Source organism: Dryobates pubescens, chromosome 4 (genome assembly GCF_014839835.1).
Source record: "Dryobates pubescens isolate bDryPub1 chromosome 4, bDryPub1.pri, whole genome shotgun sequence".
NCBI lineage: Eukaryota > Metazoa > Chordata > Aves > Piciformes > Picidae > Dryobates > Dryobates pubescens.
Window position 1 is genome coordinate 8,333,613 of NC_071615.1, and position 21,534 is coordinate 8,355,146.

At 43.5% G+C, this 21,534-nt stretch overlaps 1 protein-coding gene across 1 annotated transcript; it reads right to left on the minus strand.

The window, feature by feature from the left end:
* Window positions 1-905: 905 nt before the first annotated feature.
* TMC5 (transmembrane channel like 5) lies at window positions 906-20,494 on the minus strand. The gene is made up of 22 exons (XM_054161327.1): window positions 20,416-20,494; window positions 19,663-19,865; window positions 19,190-19,294; window positions 18,118-18,201; window positions 17,205-17,304; window positions 16,542-16,632; window positions 15,980-16,228; window positions 14,817-14,968; window positions 14,127-14,271; window positions 12,680-12,835; window positions 11,971-12,137; window positions 10,927-11,005; window positions 10,481-10,578; window positions 8,603-8,698; window positions 7,479-7,554; window positions 6,544-6,677; window positions 5,321-5,494; window positions 4,088-4,166; window positions 3,018-3,110; window positions 2,249-2,344; window positions 1,897-1,942; window positions 906-1,328 (listed from the first exon to the last, which is right to left on the minus strand). Exons 1-22 carry the CDS (start codon window positions 20,484-20,486, stop codon window positions 1,213-1,215), a joined length of 2,610 nt encoding a protein of 869 aa, XP_054017302.1. The 5' UTR covers window positions 20,487-20,494; the 3' UTR covers window positions 906-1,212.
* Window positions 20,495-21,534: the final 1,040 nt, after the last annotated feature.

Sequence of the window (21,534 nt, forward strand, 5' to 3'; positions counted from 1 at the left end):
AAAATTGCTCCTGCACTGCAGAACCAACAATATCAGTCTTCTGGCACACAGCCTGTACACCTTATGCCCTCAACCACGAGTGCTATAATCTCTGCCTTTACTGCAGTGTTCAACAGGCACTCCCAGAGCAGCCATGAGAAGAGCAAAATGGCCCTTCACAGCAAGTGACCCTTGCTCCAAGTTCTGTTTGTTGTTGCTGCTCAAGTTGCCAGCATTGTTGAGTCATTGCACGTGGTGCAAGCACTAGGCTCACACTCAGGCAGCACAGCTGTACCTGTAGGAAAGGCTGGTAAAATGGAATCTCTGGCCTCACACTGGGTGTAAAGTTTGCCCTTTTCCCAGTACTTTGGTGGCTCACGCTCAGTTATGAGCATGAGGAGTAGATGTGCCTTTTCCCTAGTGTGTTTTTATGTCTGAGGCAATGAAGGGGGAACAAAGCAGGCAGTAGTAGAAAATGGGCTAAAAAAATATATATTGTTGTAGCAAAGTTGTGGCTCTGAATAAAAAGAAGCTGAAGCTAGTGTCTCCTACATGATAAAATCTCAACTGTGTCACTTGCAGTCTATCCTCTAGGGGAAAAGATGTGTGAGCTTTGTGGCTTTACACAGATGAGAATTTTGATAGCTCTGGTAATTTAACATCAAATCTGCTTCTGAGTGACTGTAATTAAAAAAACAATGCCTCAGAAAAGTGAAAATGAAACAGAAGCTGAGCCTGGCTCACACAAGTTCCTTTGCAGCCATGACAGTGTCTCAGTCATTAGAAACAATTGCCCTTTTCTTTCTTTCTGGTTTTATTTGACTAATTACTTGCTTTTGGCTTAGGTCAGGTAAAAGCAGTTTGAACAATGGGACTGATATGAAAATCTTTTTAGACTGAAGCTTTTAACTACACTCAGGCACAGGTTTTCTTGTATTTAGTCAAAAACAAGTGACCAGCTGTGAAGGGACCCTTGAATGGAGGTAACAGCCAGTCCTGGGGGAAGACTGCCTGTCCCCAGAATATCACTGCTTCAGAAACAACCCAAACAGGCAGGGTATTCTCCATCATCATCAACTGCAGTCAGGATGCAGTCTGCAATCTGCTCTTCCATTTAGGGACTTTAAAAAACCATCTGAAAGGTTCTTTCAGTTCTTAGTGGAAAGGTGTATTGCTTTCTGCAGAACACCAGTCAGGGACTTAACACTGATGACTGTTTCTGCCTGCTCACAGTCAAAAATATTTGTTGTCATCTTCGTCTTCCCACTGAGCTGCTTCTCGAGCCTGCAGAGCAAGCACCAGGGCCTCAGACATGCCTGGCCTGCTGCTGGGCTGGGATGCCTCCGAATCTGTGTTTCACAGAGGAAGTAATGTTAGCTGTGCTGGTGTCTGCATAACAACCACCCCCACTGAAACACCCCCTGCAGTGTCTCTCATCTGTCCAGCCTTTGGAGTGGTTACACATCTGTGTAAGCCAGGAGCAGTTTGAGCTTCCATGCAAGTTTCCATAGCTTTTTTTGTTGTTGTTGCAGACAAGCAATGTCCTAGGGGCTCCACATCCTTGACTGTTCTGAGACACCAAGATGTGAAGTACATCTGCAATGTAATGTCCTTGCCTATGGCTGCTCCCATAAGGCAAAATGGCTCCATTTACCCACAGAAACTCAACTCTGCTATACAGAGGTTTGTGATCTGCTTCAGAAGCCGCCACAGATTATCACCAGCAAGCTGCCAATGAGCACATCCTAGAGAAAATGTTTGCCCCCAAAATCCAAGCTTTTGTTTTCTCTTTACACAAGATGCTACAACTCTGTCTCTTACACCCAGCTGGTACAGGCTGTGTCTGTACTGCAGCAAACATTTTGACCGAGCTGAGCCCCTAAGAGCTGCTTTCTCCCTTTAGCATTTGTTGCTTACCTGGTGGGAAGTCAGACCCCCTCCAGATCCCAGCAGGATAGGGATACTGCAAACAAAATTCACAAGTAGATTTAGGTTGATGTTTCCCTCATGTGACTGTTCTCTTGGATTTAAAAAGATCCCAGTAACAAGGTACCTGTAACAAGACCCTACTCTCCAGATTACAAGCAGGTCTGTAAGAGTATCCCAACAGCTGTTCTGATTGCATTTTTTACCTGCTCAAATGAATCCTTAAAATGATTTCTATACATACAGGGTGACCTCTTTGTACAACAGCCTCCCATTGTCTATATCATGCCCCAGTTCTATACAGGGAAATCTAGCACAGACTGCCGCCTTTTGACCCTCTTACCTCATAAGATGTATTCTGACTTCTGTCAAATGCCCTTTCTGGGTAGTCTGTCATTCTCTGGGCAGGTTGCCTGGACAGGTCATATGAAGAGTTTCTCTGAAAGACAAAGTGTTTGGCATTAGCAGTACTGCATTCTGCCTTCCAGGATGTTCAGTGCTACTCACACCCAAGGCAACTAGCTTAAGGAGGTGGCTCTTCTACTGTATCTACAAGGAGATTATTCTGGCATTTCCTTTTGAACTCTGATCTTAATTGACCACAAGAATATCCACATTTTATAGGCTATCAAACCCTCCCCAATGTTAGATGGTTACCTTGATGTTGTATAGGATTTATAAAGGGGTTGGGTCAAAGCATTCAGTTTTGCCTCAGCTGAGAGGATTTTGTGGGGGATTCATAAATCTCTAAGGAAATCCAGATCCACAGAAGGAAGGCTGCCTCCTGCTTAGTCTAGGCAAGGTTAAAGTGTGGCCAAATCCTTTAGTGACCACCATTTCACTCACAGGTTAGGGATGTTTTCTTGCAATTTATAATCATAAATGATGTCTAGTGAGGGTAACAACTATTCTATGCCCTTCCAAAGCTAAATTCCAGTCTGGAGTGAATAGGGAATTTCCACAGTATCCTTTTGCTGTCTGGAGTTAACTTAGATGAAATTTTAAATACAGACAGATCCCAAAATGGCAGCCTGCTTGCAAGGCTAAAGGAACCCCATGGAATTGTACCAAGCACACAATTGAAACAGCAGCATCTGAACTATCAAACTGACCTGCTGGTCTTGTCTTCTTGTCACCAAGGGGTTTTGGTTTGCCCTCTGCAGTGCTCGTAGTTTTCGGAGCAAAAACATTTTATCTTTTCCTTCCTATGGCCAAGACACATCGGCTCATTAGCTGAAATTCACTCATTAATCTTCAGAGGCTCAAGGCCTGTGAGTAACCATTAGCCAGGAAAATCATTTAAATGCCTTTTAAACCATTTGTCTGCAGAGGGAGCTGCAGCAGTGCAGTTTGAAGGTAAAATTATTTTGCAACAGTTCTATTGGTGAGTCAAGTTTCCCTTATTCACATGGGGGAAGCATGAGCCAGCAGTGTGCCCAGGTGGCCCAGGCCAACAGCATCCTGGCCTGCATCAAGAATAGTGTGGCCAGCAAGAGCAGCGAAGTCATTGTGCCCCTGTACTCAGCACTGGTTAGGCCACACCTTTAGTCCTGTGTCCAGTTCTGGGCCCCTCAATTTAAGAAGGACATTGAGACTCTTGAACGTGTCCAGAGAAGGGCAGCGAGGCTGGAGAGAGGCCTTGAGCACAGCCCTGTGAGGAGAGGCTGAGGGAGCTGGGATTGTTTAGCCTGGAGAAGAGGAGGCTCAGGGGAGACCTTATTGCTTTCTACAACTACCTGAAAGGTCGTTGTAGCCAGGAAGGGGTTGGTGTCTTTTCCCAGGCAACCAGCACCAGAACAAGAGGGCACAGTCTCAAACTGCACCAGGGGAAGTTTAGGATCGAGGTGAAGAGAAAGTTCTTCACAGAGAGAGCTGTTAGCCATTGGAATGGGCTGCCCAGGGAGGTGGTGGAGTCACCATCCCTGGAGGTGTTCAAGAGGGGACTGGACATGGCACTTGGTGCCATGGATTAGTAGTCATGAGGTCTTGGGTGACAGGTTGGACTTGATGATCTTTGAGGTCTTTTCCAACCTTATTGATTCTATGATTCCATGAAGGCTCCCACCCTCCCTTGAACCATCATGGCAAAAGCAGATTACAGTTCCACAATAGCAGGATGAGACAATCAACAAGGAAGACAGATTGTAGGAAAAAAGAATAGAAGGCTGAAAGTCAAACTTACATTATGAATTTGCTTCTTGAGGAGTTTGGTCATGGTCTTTCTTCCTTCTATGATTTGCCAGTAAACATAAGTAATAATTCTAAATCACAGCAATAAAAAGTGTAACATATGAGCATTCATACTCAGGAGCACTGCCTCTTAGTCATTGCCTAAACAGAAAGCCATCTTGTTTATGTTACCCATTAAAAGATATATACACAGATATCTCTAAACACACAGACATAAAAAAGTATATGTATACAATTGCTCAAGGAATGCCAAACACATGGAATTGCTTAAGGCATTCTCTTGGAAAAGACCCAAAGACTGATTGGCTTCTGTTGGGGATGAGAGCTACAGTAACAGTAAGTCAGCAATACAAGGTGTGTTCAGACAGCAAACAGCAACCTAATGTTCTTAGCCAGCTCTGTGTCATTTGCTTAGACACATGCCTGGACCTGGAATCACAACACTGAACACTTGGAGCTCCCTGGCCAGTCCTGGTTCCACTAGAAAGCATGGGACCCTGCTTTGTTCGGGCTCCTAGGTGTGTGCATGCTGGTAGCAATTGCTAGAAAGAGCAAGTGGTACAGCCACCACATCACACCCTGCCAGCAGGCATAGCTGAACGTGCATGGTTTGGGCAAAATGATGTCCTTCAGCCAGACAACAATGTAGGAATTGGTCTGACATTAGCTGGAAGCAGCCTGCTTGTTAGCATCTCCCCATACTGTATGCTCACTTTAACACGCTGCTTGTGCACTGCCATGCCCTTCCACCAGAGTGTCCCTGTGGTAATTCAGCTGTTCTTGATGTGGTATCACCTTCTCCAGTGACTCCACTGATGTCAGAGTAACCACCAGCCAAACTGTTCCCTTTAACATTGCTCAGGTGCTAGTGCACATCTGGTTTCTACTGTCTGTGCTTGAGAAAGCTTGTACTGCCTGTGCTTGAGAAGAAAGCTTGCTCTTTCCCTACTGATTTATCCATCTCTGGAGAGGAAAAGAATAAACTCCACCCCCCTCACCTTTCCCACCCCAACTATTCTCCATGCTCTCTTTTGCTGGTGTTCCTAAAGCTACGTGTGCCCCTGCTAATATGACCTGGAGCCCAGGCAGAAGCTAGTGTATTTGTGTACTTCAAATACACCAATTTCCAATATATTCATATTTTTTTAATGCAGAATGGCTATGTCCTAGCCAGTTTGTTCTGCTTCAGGTGCTCTTCCAGGGCTTTTCATTAGCAGCTACTTACAAGGCAATCGTGGAGAGGATGAAGAAGAACAGCTCACTTGTAATTAAGTTATAGTAGATCCATGCTACCCATTTTGAGTCAGTGAAGCTTTCCAGTATTTTTATCCACTCAGAGACTGCAGCATACATAGAAGACAAACCTCTGAAAGGACCACATTTTTCTGAAGGTTTTAACCTGAAAGTGTGACAAACCAGCTACATAAAGCTTCATGTATCAACCAGTGATTTAGTTAATATTGTGCATTTGTACATTTGCTCATTGGTTTGCTCTCTTTGGACCCTCAGGGAGCTTCCATGATCTATGTTTCATTTTCAATTAGGGTCATCCTCCAGCCATTAAAATGCCCACCCCAGACAGTGCAGTAAGAGACAGAGACCTCCCTACCATGCCCTGTAAACACAATCCGGACCTAAATGTAACAAGTCAAGCACTGCAGTGCAAGCAACAGCAAATGGAAAATCCTGGTTTTCAAAGGTTCACCAGAGGGGGAGCCATCATTTCACCCTGCCTTCGAGGACCTCAGCACACATTGTAACAACAGGATGTGGTGAAGTGAGGCAGCTCATGACGAGAAATAATATTTTCAGGTAGACGGAAATAGAAAACTGTTGTTTGCTTTGAAATGGAACTGCTCCAGACCTGTGTAAGCCACCTGAGTATTACTGAATATTAAAATAGTGAGTCTGAGAACTGCCAAGCAGATGAGCAGGGGTGTCCACTCTGCCTTCATTACTCTGACCAAAGCGACATGCCCATGAGCAAAGCAGCTTTCAAATAGAGGTACCAATCAAAATGCATCACTGCAGAGGTCAGCACCCCCTGCACAAAGCATCTCTGATGTTTGTAAATAATCCAGAAGTTGGCCTCAGTTGAGTTTTCCCATGTGTTTCTCCACTGCCTTTAACATAACTAAAACTGCAGGAACTACGCTGGACAGCAGAAATTCCTCATGAAGAGGAAAGGTCAAGTTTGCTGAGACCTTTAAATAGGAGTCCAAAACCTCAAGGTAACTGTTTCTCCTCTCCCATTCCTATGGGACAAATTACTGCATTGACCACATTCTTGCAAGCTCACTGAGCATGTATTTTCAGAACATCTCATGGACAGCTGAAACCTTCCATTAGCAATTACTGGAGCTTTTCCCATAGGCAAAGGCAGATTCCTCTGCCTGGTACCAGATCACACAACACAACATAGGCTCGAATGCCAGTCACCTTCCCTACCTCCAGACAGTGACTCCAATGACAGACAGCACTCCGAGGAAGGAAGGGAAAAACAGCAGGAACATGAAGGATGTTGTCATTTGAGCAGTTCTCCAGACTTTTCGAGGGGGTTGGCAATTCATCATGAGGCTGACCTTTCAAGAGATGGAGATACACTGACTCATGGGAGTTGTGCTACCTGCCGCTTCAGCTCGGTTTAAGTCGATCCCACAGAAAATGCTGATAGCAATTGCCGGAACAGCATCTCTCAAATGTTTTCAGCACCTTTTCACCTGAGCTTGATTGATACATTGTTATTTTAGAAAACTTCAGGAACATAATCTTTAAATAGCAAGAGGCAAAATGAGGTTCTGATGGGCTCTTCAGGACCTTGTTGGGCAGAGTTTGCTTTTGTAGCACACACAAACCCACTGTTCAGAGCTACAGCTCTGTTCTTCTACATTCAATACTACACACAGACTGTTCAGTGACCCAAAAATGAATCTATCATCTAGTCATACTACAAAGAATGCTGAGAAGAAGACATTTCCAGCATGATCTTTAGCTGAATCACCCTGCTTACACTCAGATAACTTGGAAGGGATGTGTTGTTGCTGAGTATGTGGGAAGCCAAAGCCACAGCCCCAGGCTTAGTGTCTCTATTGACATACACACTTGTACACCAATCATTTTACCACTGTATTGTCCCTACCTCTCCAGAGCTGCTCTTAAGCCCTTCTGTAACTCCTCCACACTTTTCCTATCTCAGGTTTCACAGATGTGTGATTCAAGGGAGAGCACATAAATTGCACTCCCTTAAAGCAACCCTCCCCAAAACCCAGTTAACCAAACCACTTCCCCACGGCCTCCAGACAAAACCAGCACCATAATGCAACCAATCTGGCCCAGAATTCAAATGGTGTAAGTTTATGATGAACTCATGTAAAGCTTGTTACCTTTTTGACATAAAATACTATAGAAAATGCTATCATCTGAATGGCAGGCAGCAGAGGTGAGAAGAGGATACCGATCCTGCAAGAAAGGGTTTATAAAAGTTTAGCCTTCACTATTCATCACACAGATGGCACAGTAACTCCATACACAGTTAGTGGCTGGCCATTTGGAAATGCAATTCTATTAACACCCATTCTGGAACTGAAAGTCAACCATTAAAGGTATACAAGCATACAAAGCTACCTACACATCTGCAAAACTCCCTTACAGCTGCTAACACATTCTTAGAAATAAGGCATCTTTCCTAGGGTTTAATGCTGAGGCTGTGTCAACAGGAACATCTGGGCCACTCAGTTTAGGAAGGATGTTGACTTGCTGGAGCGTGTCCAGAGAAGGGCAATGAAGTTGGTGAGTGGTTTGGAACACAAGCCCTATGAGGAGAGGCTGAGGGAGCTGGGATTGCTTAGCCTGGAGAAGAGGAGACTCGGGTTGACCTTATTGCTCTCTACAACTACCTGAAGGGAGGTTGTAGACAGGCGGAGGTTGGTCTCTTCTCCCAGGCAGCCAGCACCAGAACAAGAGGACACAATCTCAGGCTGTGCCAGGAGAGGTTTAGGCTGGATGTTAGGAAGAAGTTCTATACAGAGAGAGTGATTGCCCATTGGAATGGGCTGCCTGGGGAGGTGGTGGAGTCACCATCATTGGAGGTGTTCAGGAGGAGACTTGATGGGGTGCTTGGTGCCATGATTTAGTTGTTTAGGTGAGTTGGATTGGCTGATAGGTCGGACGCGATGATCTTGAAGGTCTCTTCCAACCTGGTCTGGTCTATTCTATTCTATTCTATTCTATTCTATTCTTGCAGTGGGGAAGCAAACAAGACTCTAGGATGTTCCTTTTACAGGTTTCTCCCAGAGCAGATGGCCGCAGGGTAAATGACTGATTAAAGTCATTGTCTTAATAATTACAAAGGGAAGTGGCAAGTCACAATCCTTACAGAGGTACTTAGCAAATTGTCTCTCTCTGGCTCTTACTCTCCTCTTTTCTGCCATTCAGAAAAGTCAGAGTAAGAATGTTCCATGGTATTTCTAGGTGCAAATAAAGTTTGGGCTTCAAATGTGAGGCTTACCAGGTCAAAGTCTGTGCATAGATCAAATCTAAAACATTTCGTCCGATATCAAATTCTGGCCGCCCCAGGCTCTCACAGACTGCAGTTCCGATAATCCTGGGGGAGAAAAAAACCACAGCACAACAGCATTGGCTAAATGCTACCTAAATAAAACCCCTCTTAGAAGTCTCTGCAAATGATCTTTTGAATGCAAGCACCAGTGGCAAATTGTTCAGGGGCTGCATTGAACATGTCATGCACAGCAGCCACAGCTCGCTGACTTGAAGGCACATCAAAACTGAATTTGGCAAAAGCAGATTCCCAGAACACACAGCAGGGCTGAAATAAAACCTTGGATATTTTTCATGCAACTTAGGGGGAAAAAATAAAGAGGACTTGTAACTACAGAAAAGTTAAAAAGAAAGTTTAGGCTTAACCAGTTGCAATGGCAAACTGCCTCAGTACAAAACCCTAACAGCTTTTCACTCCCGAGAACTTTCAGCCTCAATCAAAACACTGACCCTTGTGGAGGGATACTCTTGACAGATCCTGCAGTATATCCTATTCAGACTGATGTGGGCTACAAGTAGCTGAGACATACACAGGCAAGCAGATACTCAGAGGATTCCTGCTGAGAGCCAACAATCCTTTTTTATCATCCCATCTTTTCCTGAGCCGGGGAGATCAATTTTGTGCCTGTTGTAGCAAGAACAATCAAGGTTTTGGTAACTATCCCATCTGGCCTTGAATATAGGTCTTGGCACCACCTTATCAGCTGTATCATCAACAGTGTTTCAGGGCTGGGCTTTTGGGGCATCACTCTGAATATGTACAAGTAAATACAATTAAATACTTCTAATCATTCATGGCTGTAGGTCTGGTGCTTTTGCACAGCTTAGTGGAGGGCGTTCATCATGGCTGACGCTGCAGTTTTGGTGCTGTGACCTTTTCCTGGAGGTGGTTTCCTATCTTAGTAGGACGAGAACAGAAGGATTAAAGTACACTGGCAGAAGCTGTTGAGGGAAAGTCTTCAAAGGCTTTGCACTGCTGTCCCTACCTTGTAAAGCAGTCTTGTTGACATCATGTGCAAAGGGCAGACAATGCATCTCCTACACAATATGGCCAGGAACCCTAAGTGCTCTGTGGACCTGGCAAGCACTTACTAACCCTGCTGCCTTCAGTCATGAATAATGTGTGGCAGCAGGAAGGTGCACACAGCAGATGTCAGAAGCAAATTACTTTTTGCCTACCCTAGCTATAGTCAAGTTCAGTTAAAAACACTTTTGCACTTACTATGCTTCAGAACTCTGCACTTGAAAGTCATATTACATCCTTAGGAAGACTAATTAAAACATGAGTTTAAACTTGTGTGCATGCTGGGAAGTGGCATAATTAAGAGCAAAACCAAAATTTACTGGGGAACATAGCAAGGGAATCATAGAAATATAGAATCATAGAATCAATAAGGTTGGAAAAGACCTCAAAGATCATCAAGCCCAACCTGTCACCCAAGACCTCGTGCCTACTAAAAGCCAGCAGTGTGCCTGTGCAGATGCAGAAAAGCATGATTTTCCACTTGGGACACTTGGTCCTTTATCACTCCATTGAAGGGATCCATGGGAGTACAATGTGGCTTCTTCCTCCCTGTTTGTGTTTCCATCTCCAGAGGAAAACAAAAAAGACACATTGGGAAAACAGAACACTCTGACCTCTTCCTAAAGAGCTGTCATATACAAAAGGCACATAGGCTATGCCTGCTAGAGGCAACCAAGAGAGCCTCAGTGGTGCCACAGCCATGTGGCACCGAAGTTGAACTTCTTTTCTCACACTGGGAAAAAAAGCTCATGCCTTTAGTTAATGAAAAATAATTAAAAACAAGATTGGAAAAGTAGTACTCACCTGTGTAAAAACTCTCCAAAGAAAGAGCCAAGCAAACAAAAGATGAAGTCAACCAGAACAAGGCGATAGATGTCTTGGCCAACCAGAGTTTCCCAGCACTTTAAGCAGAAGGGAAAATAAAGTAAAACTGGGTATCTAGGAGTCCAAAATCAGCTGATTCTAGCACTGTTCCCAAATGCTTGGGCACCTGAAACTTGGGCTACAGACTTGCTAACACCCTGACTGATCAGTTTTGACCTCTCCCTGAGCAAATGCTGCACACCAGCTGACTTGGGTGATTCACTTTTTCTTACAGTTCATTCCCCTAAAATGAAAAAAACCTGTTAGGGTGCAAATCCAGCTTTCCCAGACACTGCAGATACTGCTGTCTGTGGGGGCAAGCCTCTTATCAAAGTGGTTCTTAACCTGGCAGTGTAAGCCAAAGATTTGTGTTGTTGAAGCTTTACCTGTGACTCTGATGCAGCCACAACTGTCAGCCAGTAGTAGCACAGGATTCCAACGACTGATATTTTCAGGATAATGTTTCTGGAAAGCAAATGTAACAGTAACTGCACTGACAGCTCACTGGAGGGAATGATGGCAGCATGACTCTTGGTTGTATTTTATTACCTTCTCTTACAACAAGAATGGCTGAGTGCTAACAGGAGCTCTCCTTGGAGCTCGGGTACATTGTTATTCTATTGTCCTGGCAGAAGGGCAGCTGGGCATGACAAACTTGGCAGAAACCTCTACTAAACAGGTTGATGGTTAGGTGTGTGGGCTCCACAGGGGAGGAAGGTCTGAGGGGCACCAAAGGTTATACTGTTAATTCCAGGCATCTTTAAGTAAGACCTCCTCACTCCTCTCTCTATCTCCCTTCCTTTCTCTGGGGAGCCAACAGCCCAGGGGCCATCTAGGGAAGCTAGTAGCAAAACCAAGCCCATTGTCATAGTGTGTCTGAGAAGGAAACCATTCCCTGTCCTCATGAAGAGATGTAAGACCCCAGAAGGCTCACAGAAGAAAAACAAAACATGAAGGCAAGAGTGTACAGAATCTTCTGGAGAAAACTAACTCTTCTCCATAGCTTCCTACTACCCACCACACCACCTAGACATAGCTTGTTATCTGTATGGGCTTTGTTTGTGGCTGGGTTTTGGTAGCAGAGGAGGGGGCTACAGGGTGGGTCCTGAAAGAAGCTTCTAGAAGCTTCCCTGGATCCAAGTTGTTGTTTAAATTATATTATGTTATTTAATTTTTTTTTCCAAAGCTAAGTCTGTTTTCAGCCCATAATCATAACTAGTCAATGAGTCCTCCCTGTCCTAGCTTCAGCCCTTGAGCCTTTTGCTTTATTTTCTCCTCCCCATCACACTGAGGGGCAGGGGGCTTAGGAGTGAGCAAGCAGCTGCCTGGTGTCTAGTTGCCAGCTGGGTGGGCCTAAGCCACAACATTGCCAAAAAGACAAGACAGACAACCTCAGGCAAAAAGCACTAAGAAGTGGTATCCAGACATACCTGATAATAGTGACATATATGTGCTGCCCAGGAGTCTGAAATCTCTCCAGGTGTCCAAGCCACGAGTAGAAGAATGGGATGAACGTGTTGAGGAGAGATGCAGCGACAGGCAGCACCAACATGGCAGCTTGGCTCTCTAGGTTATTTGTGTGCTCTTTCACAAACAGCTTAAAGAGGAAAAACAAGACACAAAAAACCCCAAACAACTTCAGTTTACCCAAAATGCTGCCTCAAGTTGTGACCACAGGGAAGACACCTGGCACACGTCCCCATGACTGTCATGTTTTATGAGCTCATGTCCAGCAGCACGGTGACCTCTCCCTTTGCCCAGCTTTACATAGGACCAAGGGTGCAAGTGCTACCTTAAATGCAGCTCCTAGACAAAAGGGGTGACAGACCTTGCTGGAGCTTCTTCCTGCTCTTTCAAGGCAACCAGCTGCACTATCCCTAAACTAGTAATGAGTTCAGGCAAGCAGCTACTGGGGTGAGGGTGGGGGATTTGCTCAGACCCCTCAGTTCCTATTCTCTTGCCACAGTCCCCAGTAGTGAGAGCCTTTGCAAACCAGCTTTGAGGTAGGGCAGAGTTTATATTTGCAGTGGCAAAACCAACAGCTACGCTTCCCTGCAGTCCTAGCAGCTAACAGACTGCCAGAAGATACCCACATGGAGAAACACATCTCCAGAACCAGAATGGAAAATCTGTCCTTACCTTTAGGTTGTTAATGGAGAGGAAGTAAACACCAGTACAAGCAATTACTGCTGTTGCCAGGGAGGCAACCCAAGAAGCAAAATGAATAACAATACGAACAAATCTCTCTTGTACAGAAAAATTGACAACTTCTCGGTTTACATCCATGAGGTCCTCCTGCAAAGAAACAATTCCCAATGAAGAATTCCTTACTCAACAGCATAAAGCAAAACTTGGTCCAAGTAACTACTTGAGAGACGGAATGAAGGGTGCTGCGCTTTGGCCACAACAACCCCATGGAGCGCTACAGGCTGGGGTTGGAGTGGCTGGAGAGCAGCCAAACCCAAAGGGACCTGGGGGTACTGGTTGACAGCTGGCTGAACATGAGCCAGCAGTGTGCCCAGGTGGCCAAGAAGGCCAATGGCATCCTGGCATGCATCAAGAATAGTGTGGCCAGCAGGAGCAGGGAAGTCATTCTGCCCCTGTACTTAGCACTGGTTAGGCCACACCTTGAGTCCTGTGTCCAGTTCTGGGCCCTTCAATTTAAGAAGGACATTGAGACACTTGAATGTGTCCAGAGAAGGGCAACGAGGCTGGGGAGAGGCCTTGAGCACAAGCCCTGAGGGAACTGGGGTTGCTTAGCCTGGAGAAGAGGAGGCTCAGGGGAGACCTTGTTGCTCTCTACAACTACCCGAAGGGTGGTTGTAGCCAGGAGGGAGTTGGTCTCTTCTCCCAGGCAACCACCAAGAGAACAAGAGGACACAGTCTCAAACTGCACCAGGGGAAGTTTAGGCTTGAGTTGAAGAGAAAGTTCTTCACAGAGAGAGTTGTTAGCCATTGGAATGTGCTGCCCAGGGAGGTGGTGGAGTCACCATCCCTGGAGGTGTTCAAGAGGGGACTGGATGTGGCACTTGGTGCATGGTTTAGTAGTCATGAGGTGTTGGGTGACAGTTCGGACTTGATGATCTTTGAGGTCTTTTCCAACCTTATTGATTCTATGATTCTAGAAGACGGGCAGAGTAATACCCTGGGAACATTTACTGGATAACTTTGTGTTCCTACCCTAAAAATCTTGGCAGTTACACAGTATTTCATACAGAATATCACAAGCTTGCCTTTTGTTGACAAGATAGTTAAACAGCAGGAAGGAAAAATCAAGAAATACTCTGCCAAATATTTAATAGTCACAGAAACTCATTCAGGAGAACAAAGCCATACAAATATTTGTATGTAGCTTAAAGAGAAAAAAAACAAGTAGCTAAGCCAACTCCAGGAGTTCATAGCAAAAGAAAACATTCAGGAAGACTTAAGTCCATTAGGAACAGAACTAGTATGCTTCAGGCACTCTGCCAGAGGCTTGTATGTGCATACACAAATTTATTTGCTGAAAATAAGCCTCTGGCAGAGGGACTCATGCATGCTAGTTCTGTGTGCCTTCCTATCTTTTTGTACCTCTTGTGTTTTGTACCTTTATCTGTGTGCTGAGATTCTTTTGTTTCAACTTCACAGCCCTTTCGTTAGTGATGTTGAAGTCCCAAGCGCAGAGAAGCTTGCTAGCGTTCCCTTGGTACGTCTGGGGGTTAGTCAAGTTCCTGACGAAGGATTTTGCCATGCTGCAATGCAAATTAAGTTTGTGAGATGCATAATGGGGAAATACACAAAGTCTGTAGAAGAGGGCAAAAAGGGAGGTTTGTCAGTTTTTCCTGTCCTGTCCCAAGGCTGTCACATCTATGTTAGAGCATGTCAACGTGGAAAACAGATTTTAACTACGAAACAGCTCTTGCATTTCCTTCTCCTTGCTGTTGCTGACAATCTTTACCCCTGGAAGGCCACATCAATACCAGAAGATTTCAGGAGCAATGGCTTACAAAAGGAGGATCATAATATACATTGGGCTGAACTGGGCTCCTCTGCACATCCCCTAACATTTTGCAGTGATTCTCCATTTGTCTTACAAAGGTTTGACTTCTGGAGAACAGCTTTTGAGCAGAAACTTCTACTTAAGCCTAGATCTGGAAATAAGGACTTACAGAAACATGCTCAGGCAACTATTGCTGCCAACCATTGAGAGGGTGGGCTTTTGTTGTTGATGCTGGTGCTTTGGTAGTTGTTTTGTTTCCCTTAGTGTAAGTGAAATAAGAATGTTTAGTTAGCTTACCTGAGCAACAAGATAAAAAAACAAATGACAAAATATATTCCAACGGTGAAAATGTAGGCCAGCTGCATGTTGTAAAATGGACCATTCTCTGTTTTACTGATTGTAGCATTGGTGTAAAAGCCATAGTAGAGCACTGTTTGTTGAAAATAACCCTGCAAAGACATGGACATAATTCAGAATGTTTGCTATCACCTGCCTGTAGTGAGAAGTATCATCACCTAAAGGCAAATCAATGAAGTGGGAGCTGTCCCAGTCCCTGCTCAGAAATCACAGGTGTGACTGCATTTCTAAATAGCAGGTCCTTTGCATTCCTTCCATCAGCTAAAACATTCCATAGCTTTGAGAGCTTCTAGAGCTATGTAAATGACTTTCATCAGGGTGATAGGTTGGATTTGGTGATCTTGAAGATCTTTTCCAACCTGGTTAATTCTATTCTATTCTATTCTATTCTATTCTATTCTATTCTATTCTATTCTATTCTATTCTATTCTATTCTATTCTATTCACTAAAGAAATCTTTTAATAACAATAAAACTGACACATTTTTAATAGCAAAGGCAGAAAAAAGAGAATTAAAAAGAGGAAGTCATCTTTTCAGATCACTTAGTTGATGAATACTGGTACAGTTAAGGCAATGTAAACTCATCCTTTAAAAACAGCTTGGGATTTTATTCCCTGAACATAAAGATATTCACACAACTAAAAGCTCCTCCTGTTTCCAGGCCCCACTGAGTTCAGCAGTTTGCTGGAGAAAGCTCTGTGTGTTCCTTGGACAAACAAAGCTTTGGAAGTAAGCAAAATCCCCAGGAGCAGATATGGAGATCTACACTGTATTTTTAGAGGAAAATTATCATGGGGAAAATGTTCTACTAAGGAATATTGTAGCTATCTCTGGAAGGCCTGGCTTCTTTAGTATCTCTACCACTGCTTTCTGAAAGTGATGAAAGCCTTGAAACATTGCTGAACACAGCAACATGTGCAGGGAGACAAATGATTCCATTCATCTCACTCGGTGTCAAGGCTTGTTGCAGCTTCATTTCTAGTCAAGAAAAATTCTAACTCCACCTCTTCACAGAAAACAGGAACTTTCTTACTCTATGGTGTGACTTTAAAGTGGATCTGTTGCAGGCAGTACTTATACAAATGTGTGGCTACATACTTACAGCTCCAGTGATCAGCTCCAGACCTGTGAAGGTAAGGTTATTTGGTTCTGCTGCAATAAACTGAGGGATTGTGATGAAACTGAAGTTTATGAGGAACGAGAAGACGTTGAAAGTTAGCAGCCACTTCAGGAAAATAAAGTAGGAGAGAACACTTGTTCCAAACTCAGCACCAATGATCTTCAGAGCCTTGTGAAATATTCGCAGGTGGTGAAAATATCCTGACAAGCTGTTCCCGAATCGCCGGAACGACTGAAGTGTAAAGGAAGAGAGAGAGAGATCTCAGCAAAGCAGCCTTAGACAGGACTCAGATTCACATCACAAAGCCTCAGGGTTTTTTACTATTCCATTTTGATGGTAAGAACAGATTGCCCTCTCTGTATGCACCACAAGATGCTTAACTGGTGCTCCTGCATGCTACCATAATGCAGGTCATTACTGATGAATACTGCAGCACTTAATCGGTTCTTTGGTAAGTAACATAAAGCATTGCCTCTGTTCAGTGGTAGCACTGCAGCTGAAGGGATTTACTCTGTTGTGACTGGCAAAAGCGTCTGACACTTACCACTCTTGTTGCCTGCAAGGGCTGGGTACAGCAGGAGAGTTGAGTCCTGCCAGGCCTTGATTTTTTTGCTATTTCTTTAAGAACTTTATTCCTGTGGGAAAGCAGGGCAGTGGGTGACAAATATTGTAGCATGTGTTGTAATTAAAACCAGAAGACAAGCTGCCGCAAATACAGTTTCCCATCCGTGCACACGAACAGAGTTAATAAACCATGGAGATGTTCTGCTAATTCCTTTTCTGTTAGCTGATACCATAGCTCTGACAGCATGTTCTAAACCCTCCACTAACTCACTCTGGGAACAAAATTTAGATATATTCTGTGAGGAGACAAAAGGATAATGGAGACCACATGGTCTCTTCTCCATTTTCAATGGCCAACATAGAAGTTTCCTTTGAAAACAAATTGCAAGTCATCATTCATGATCAAGTCTTTGATATTCTGGTTTATATCACCACGACAGATTCTTGTCATCCAGAGCAAAGACAATGAACCATCCTTAAATTATTTTCCCTTGCAAGATGCTGACTTTTTAAAAGTGCACTGCAAGGTACTTTTAGTTCTTTCAAAGTGACAAACCAAATCTGAGCAGACAGCAAACACCTTTACTTGATAGCTAGATGCAGAAAGTACAGTGCTTGTAAAATGAAACAGATAAACTTTTACCTTATGTCCCTCTTTTTTCTCATGGTCTCTGGCATCTTCTGAATTGCTTTAATTCTTTCCCTGGTGGACATACTTGCAAGATCTCCAACTAACTTTTCTTCTGCATAAAACCCATGAAAAAATCCAAATTTGGGGATAATAATACAGCAATTCTGACACAAAATCTGAAGTGGATATAACAACATTCCCCATTTTCACTGCTGCTAGTGTGATGCAAATTCTGAGACTTAGTAATACTCTCCAGAATATCCTCAGCTGCCTCAGTGCACTAACTGATGTATAGATGTAAGATGTATAACTGTACTATAGATGTAAGCAGCCAAATACTGAATGTTAAAAAATAAATACCACTGCCTGATGCTTGCTTAATGTTAATACAAAGAGCTTTGGTATAAAGCAAACCAAAATACTGACAAACTCCAAGATTCTGGCCTATTGCTTTCCCACTATTTGACAGTTATATTTCTGTGATGCTACTTAGTGACTCGAAAGCTAAACTTTTGTTTTATTTATTCTATAATTTCAGTTGATGTTAGTGTCTAATCTTTGAACAAACCCTGAAGTAGACAGACCCATGTTAGCTGACAGTCAGGCTGTTTTCATTGCTGGAATTTGATGCTACATCCAGACACAGTGGCTGAAAACAATCCATTAGCTGGACACAAATTCTAACAGTTCAGGTTTTCTTTCTACAATTCAACACATATTCAGACTGCACTCTGTTTCATTTATCTTGGGACTTCAGTGTGCTAGTAGACTATAAAAGATTAATCACTGGCATTAACCCAAACCCAAGTTGTTCCTGCAACCACAGAAACACTGTCCATGCAATTCTGATGATAAACCAAGAGTAGTGTCAACCACACCAGCCTTCTGCAAGATGCTATTTGATATTGAACCACTTATCTCCTACCTTCTTTGCATGCTGGATCTGTTTCAAAAGAAGCCATGAAGATTTCATCAGGTGGTCTTCGGTGGCGTCTCCAAAGGAAGCCCTCTAAGTAAGATGCATTGTTTAGTAAGCTCAGATGCTCCTGACAAATTAACTTCAGAAAGGAAAGTTTACTCTTCACAGCAACAGCTTGAAAGTGTACCCTTCAATCTCACTCACCTACATGCAAACATTTACTCCCCTGCTCACTTCATTCCTGGTCATGCTTGAAGACCACATGCAATTTTTCAGACACATGCTGGAAAAGAGGTACTGAGCCAAGTTTTCAGCTATTCCCTAGACATGCACATTGATTATTGCAGACTTTCTTCCTAGAAGGAAAGTCCTTTCTTTAAAACTCCTTCCACTGACTTCAGAGGGCCTCTTTTAGAACCACACTCAGTTGTGCTGAGTAAGTTATATGTTGCAGACTCAACTTCCCAGGGGTCAAAATGAAACTGTTCTTTCGTCCTATTATTCAAACACAAGTAACTATATTCCTCAAATGCCTCTGCCTTCTGGCTATGAATCAGAGAAGCTTAGGCAGAGCTGTGCTTGCCAGTCTGTCCTTTTGAGCTTGACCCTCTGTTGGGGAAGGCCCCAGCTGACCTATGCCTCTATTAATTAATGAATATGGTGCAGACTTATTTGCCATTTTTGCTATTTAGATCTAATGGTTCCCTGATGTTAGTGTCATAGAATCATATAATGGCTCAGTCTGGGAGGGCCCTTAGAGAGCATCTACCCCAACCTCCCCAGCATGGGCAGGGATGCCTCTCAACTAGACTCAGCTGCTCAAGGCTTCATCCAACCTGGCCTTGAATACTCCCATGGTGAAGGCATTCACAACCTCCCTGGGCAGCCTATTCCAGAGTCCCACCACCCTCATACTGAAGAACTTCTTCCTAAGATCCAGTCTAAACCTTGGTTTATGATTCCTTTTATTATGTGAAGATCTTCATACCTGAACCAGAAAGCTTTTAAGTATGTCTTATGTTATGGAGGGTGAAGCTGACACGCAGTATTCTGATGCCCCACAATCCTTATGCCTTACCTTCTGATACATTGGAACTTCTGTGGCTGGAGAGGTGGTTCAGCTGATGGAAGGCAGACTGTGGGCTGTATACCTGCTCTGGCTCAGGCTCAAAGGAAAGATTATCTGCTAAAGGGAGTCAGAATTATAAAGGAGTTTGTACAGTGCTGTGGGTTATTTACACACACAGAATAGCCCTGCTGACCCAATGCAGCTCTGCTGCACACAGAGCAATACATCCTCTACCTCACTGCAGTGTCCATGCCATTACTCAGTGACTTAGCAATCCACACGAGCCCATGTTCATACAACAGACAGGCCATGAATCTGTTCCTACCACATCTCAACTACTTCTAGGAAAATAAAAAAACAGTGCCACCACATACAAAGATACACAGAGTTGAGCTTTCCAGAGTTGCAGAACTCCCTTGGGACAGAGCAAGCCATTATTTGTTGTAGTGTTTCTATCAGCAGTTCAAATGAGAGATGCCTACCCGTGGAATTTCCATATGGACTTCTGCTCTGGACATTAACTCTTGGTAAACCTTCCCTGTATTCAGAGCCATGTCTCATGGAGGCCACTGGTGTGGCCAGAGGGTAATTCTGTCCTCTTCCACTGCCCTCTTCTCCATAGGAACCTTGCAGTGAAGAATCATAAGTGGGTTGATGAGGGAACAGATTCTTTTGAGAGCTCCTCCTGTGTGGGGAACAAAGAGGAAAACCCTGAGCACCCCAAAAGCCCTTAGTAGCTATCCTTTATAAATTGTTAGCTATTATCATCATCAAATTTGAGTACATTATAAAACAGCCTCTGATATTGAGAGTTATTTTGTAGTTAGAACTCCAGCATCATAATTCTGATTTGGTCATCAGCTGCACTAGAAAGACTAAAACTCTTGTCCTCTAAGACATCTTGGACTCTACATTAAACAGGAATGATTGCTTGGCAAACTAGGACATCTGAGGTTACAGCACACGGTGAACATCTCTGCAGCTGAAAACTATCCACAACACTATGCCATAAATCCTCAAATACATTTAGCTGGAAAATTCACCTAACATGCAAAAAGCAAACATCTCATTTCTCTTGAATGCTGCCTTCCTGATAACAGCTCCAAAAGTTTCTGTCTGCAAACGCAAGCATAAAGGAGGGATTAAAGTATTTACACAAATGAAAACTCCGAAGACGATGTTTATCCTGCACATAAATCCTGCACAGTCATAACAGCAAAATTAAAGAAACTCACCTCCTATCAATTTCCAGTGTCTCTGAGAAGTGGTAGTCTGGATTTTCAAAGGCTTCATTGTAATAAGACATGACAAGTCCTTGGTTTGAGGAATGAAATCTTCCTTATCTTCCTCTCTACTGTTTCATTAATATGCTCATGGGAAGACTGATGAGAGAGCTTAATTACACACAAAATGCAAAGAAAGGACCTTCATTGCAGAATCTTAGAAGATTTTGCCACCCTGCTAACATGAAACAATATAAATTGGAAATGGTTCTAACTTAGTGCTGTTTACCATCAGGAAGTAGCAGGTAAAAATGGGAATCAGTATTTCTCTGCAGTAAGCTCTCTACAAAACTAAGGAGTGCCTCAGGAAGTCTTCCCCAACACTGATAATGAAGCTGAACTTTGGAGGCATGTTGAAACTCTAAGAAGAAAACAAGTTCTCTTTTCTTCTCCTCATACAGGAAAAGTCAATTTTATTTGAATACTACACTTTGAAAACTAAAGAGGGAGTGAAGTTTGTCCACTTCCTTATCAGCAGTGGCATCTCTAAGCCTTTGTTGAGAACAAGGGACCCATTGCATCACTGCCATGTACAGAACTGACACCACTTAGAGACCCACTCTTAATGAAGGCTCTTCTAATGGTTTAATGTCTTAATCCTGTAAACAGCTTTGATTTTAGCTGTATTTCTCACACAGTGCTCCATCTGAGTCCTAGGCAAACCAGACTTGGTTAGAGTTTAACACAGAGTAGTCCAGGTAAGTCAGTGAAAAGAGAAGCTTGTATTAGAAAAAGGCCTAACTGAACAGGCAGCTCTTGTCATTAATCAAGTCATACTCAAAAGGGAAAAGGAAGACATTTTCAGCATTTATTCTTAAAGGCACTATGGCAAGTTTGATCAGCTGGCAAGCTATGGAACAACAGGGAAGGAAAAGAATAAATAACAAAGGACACAGTTGGTGCATCTGTTTTTATCTCAGCTCCTCTCCTGGAAAAGCAGAGCTAAGTCTCATGCACAAGTACAGTCCCAATCAACTTTTCTGTCTGCAGTGGTTTTTGTTTGTGATTTCTACTGCAGTAAAGGAAATACCACATGAAGAAAAATACCTTTGAAGTGTTTAATTGCACAGT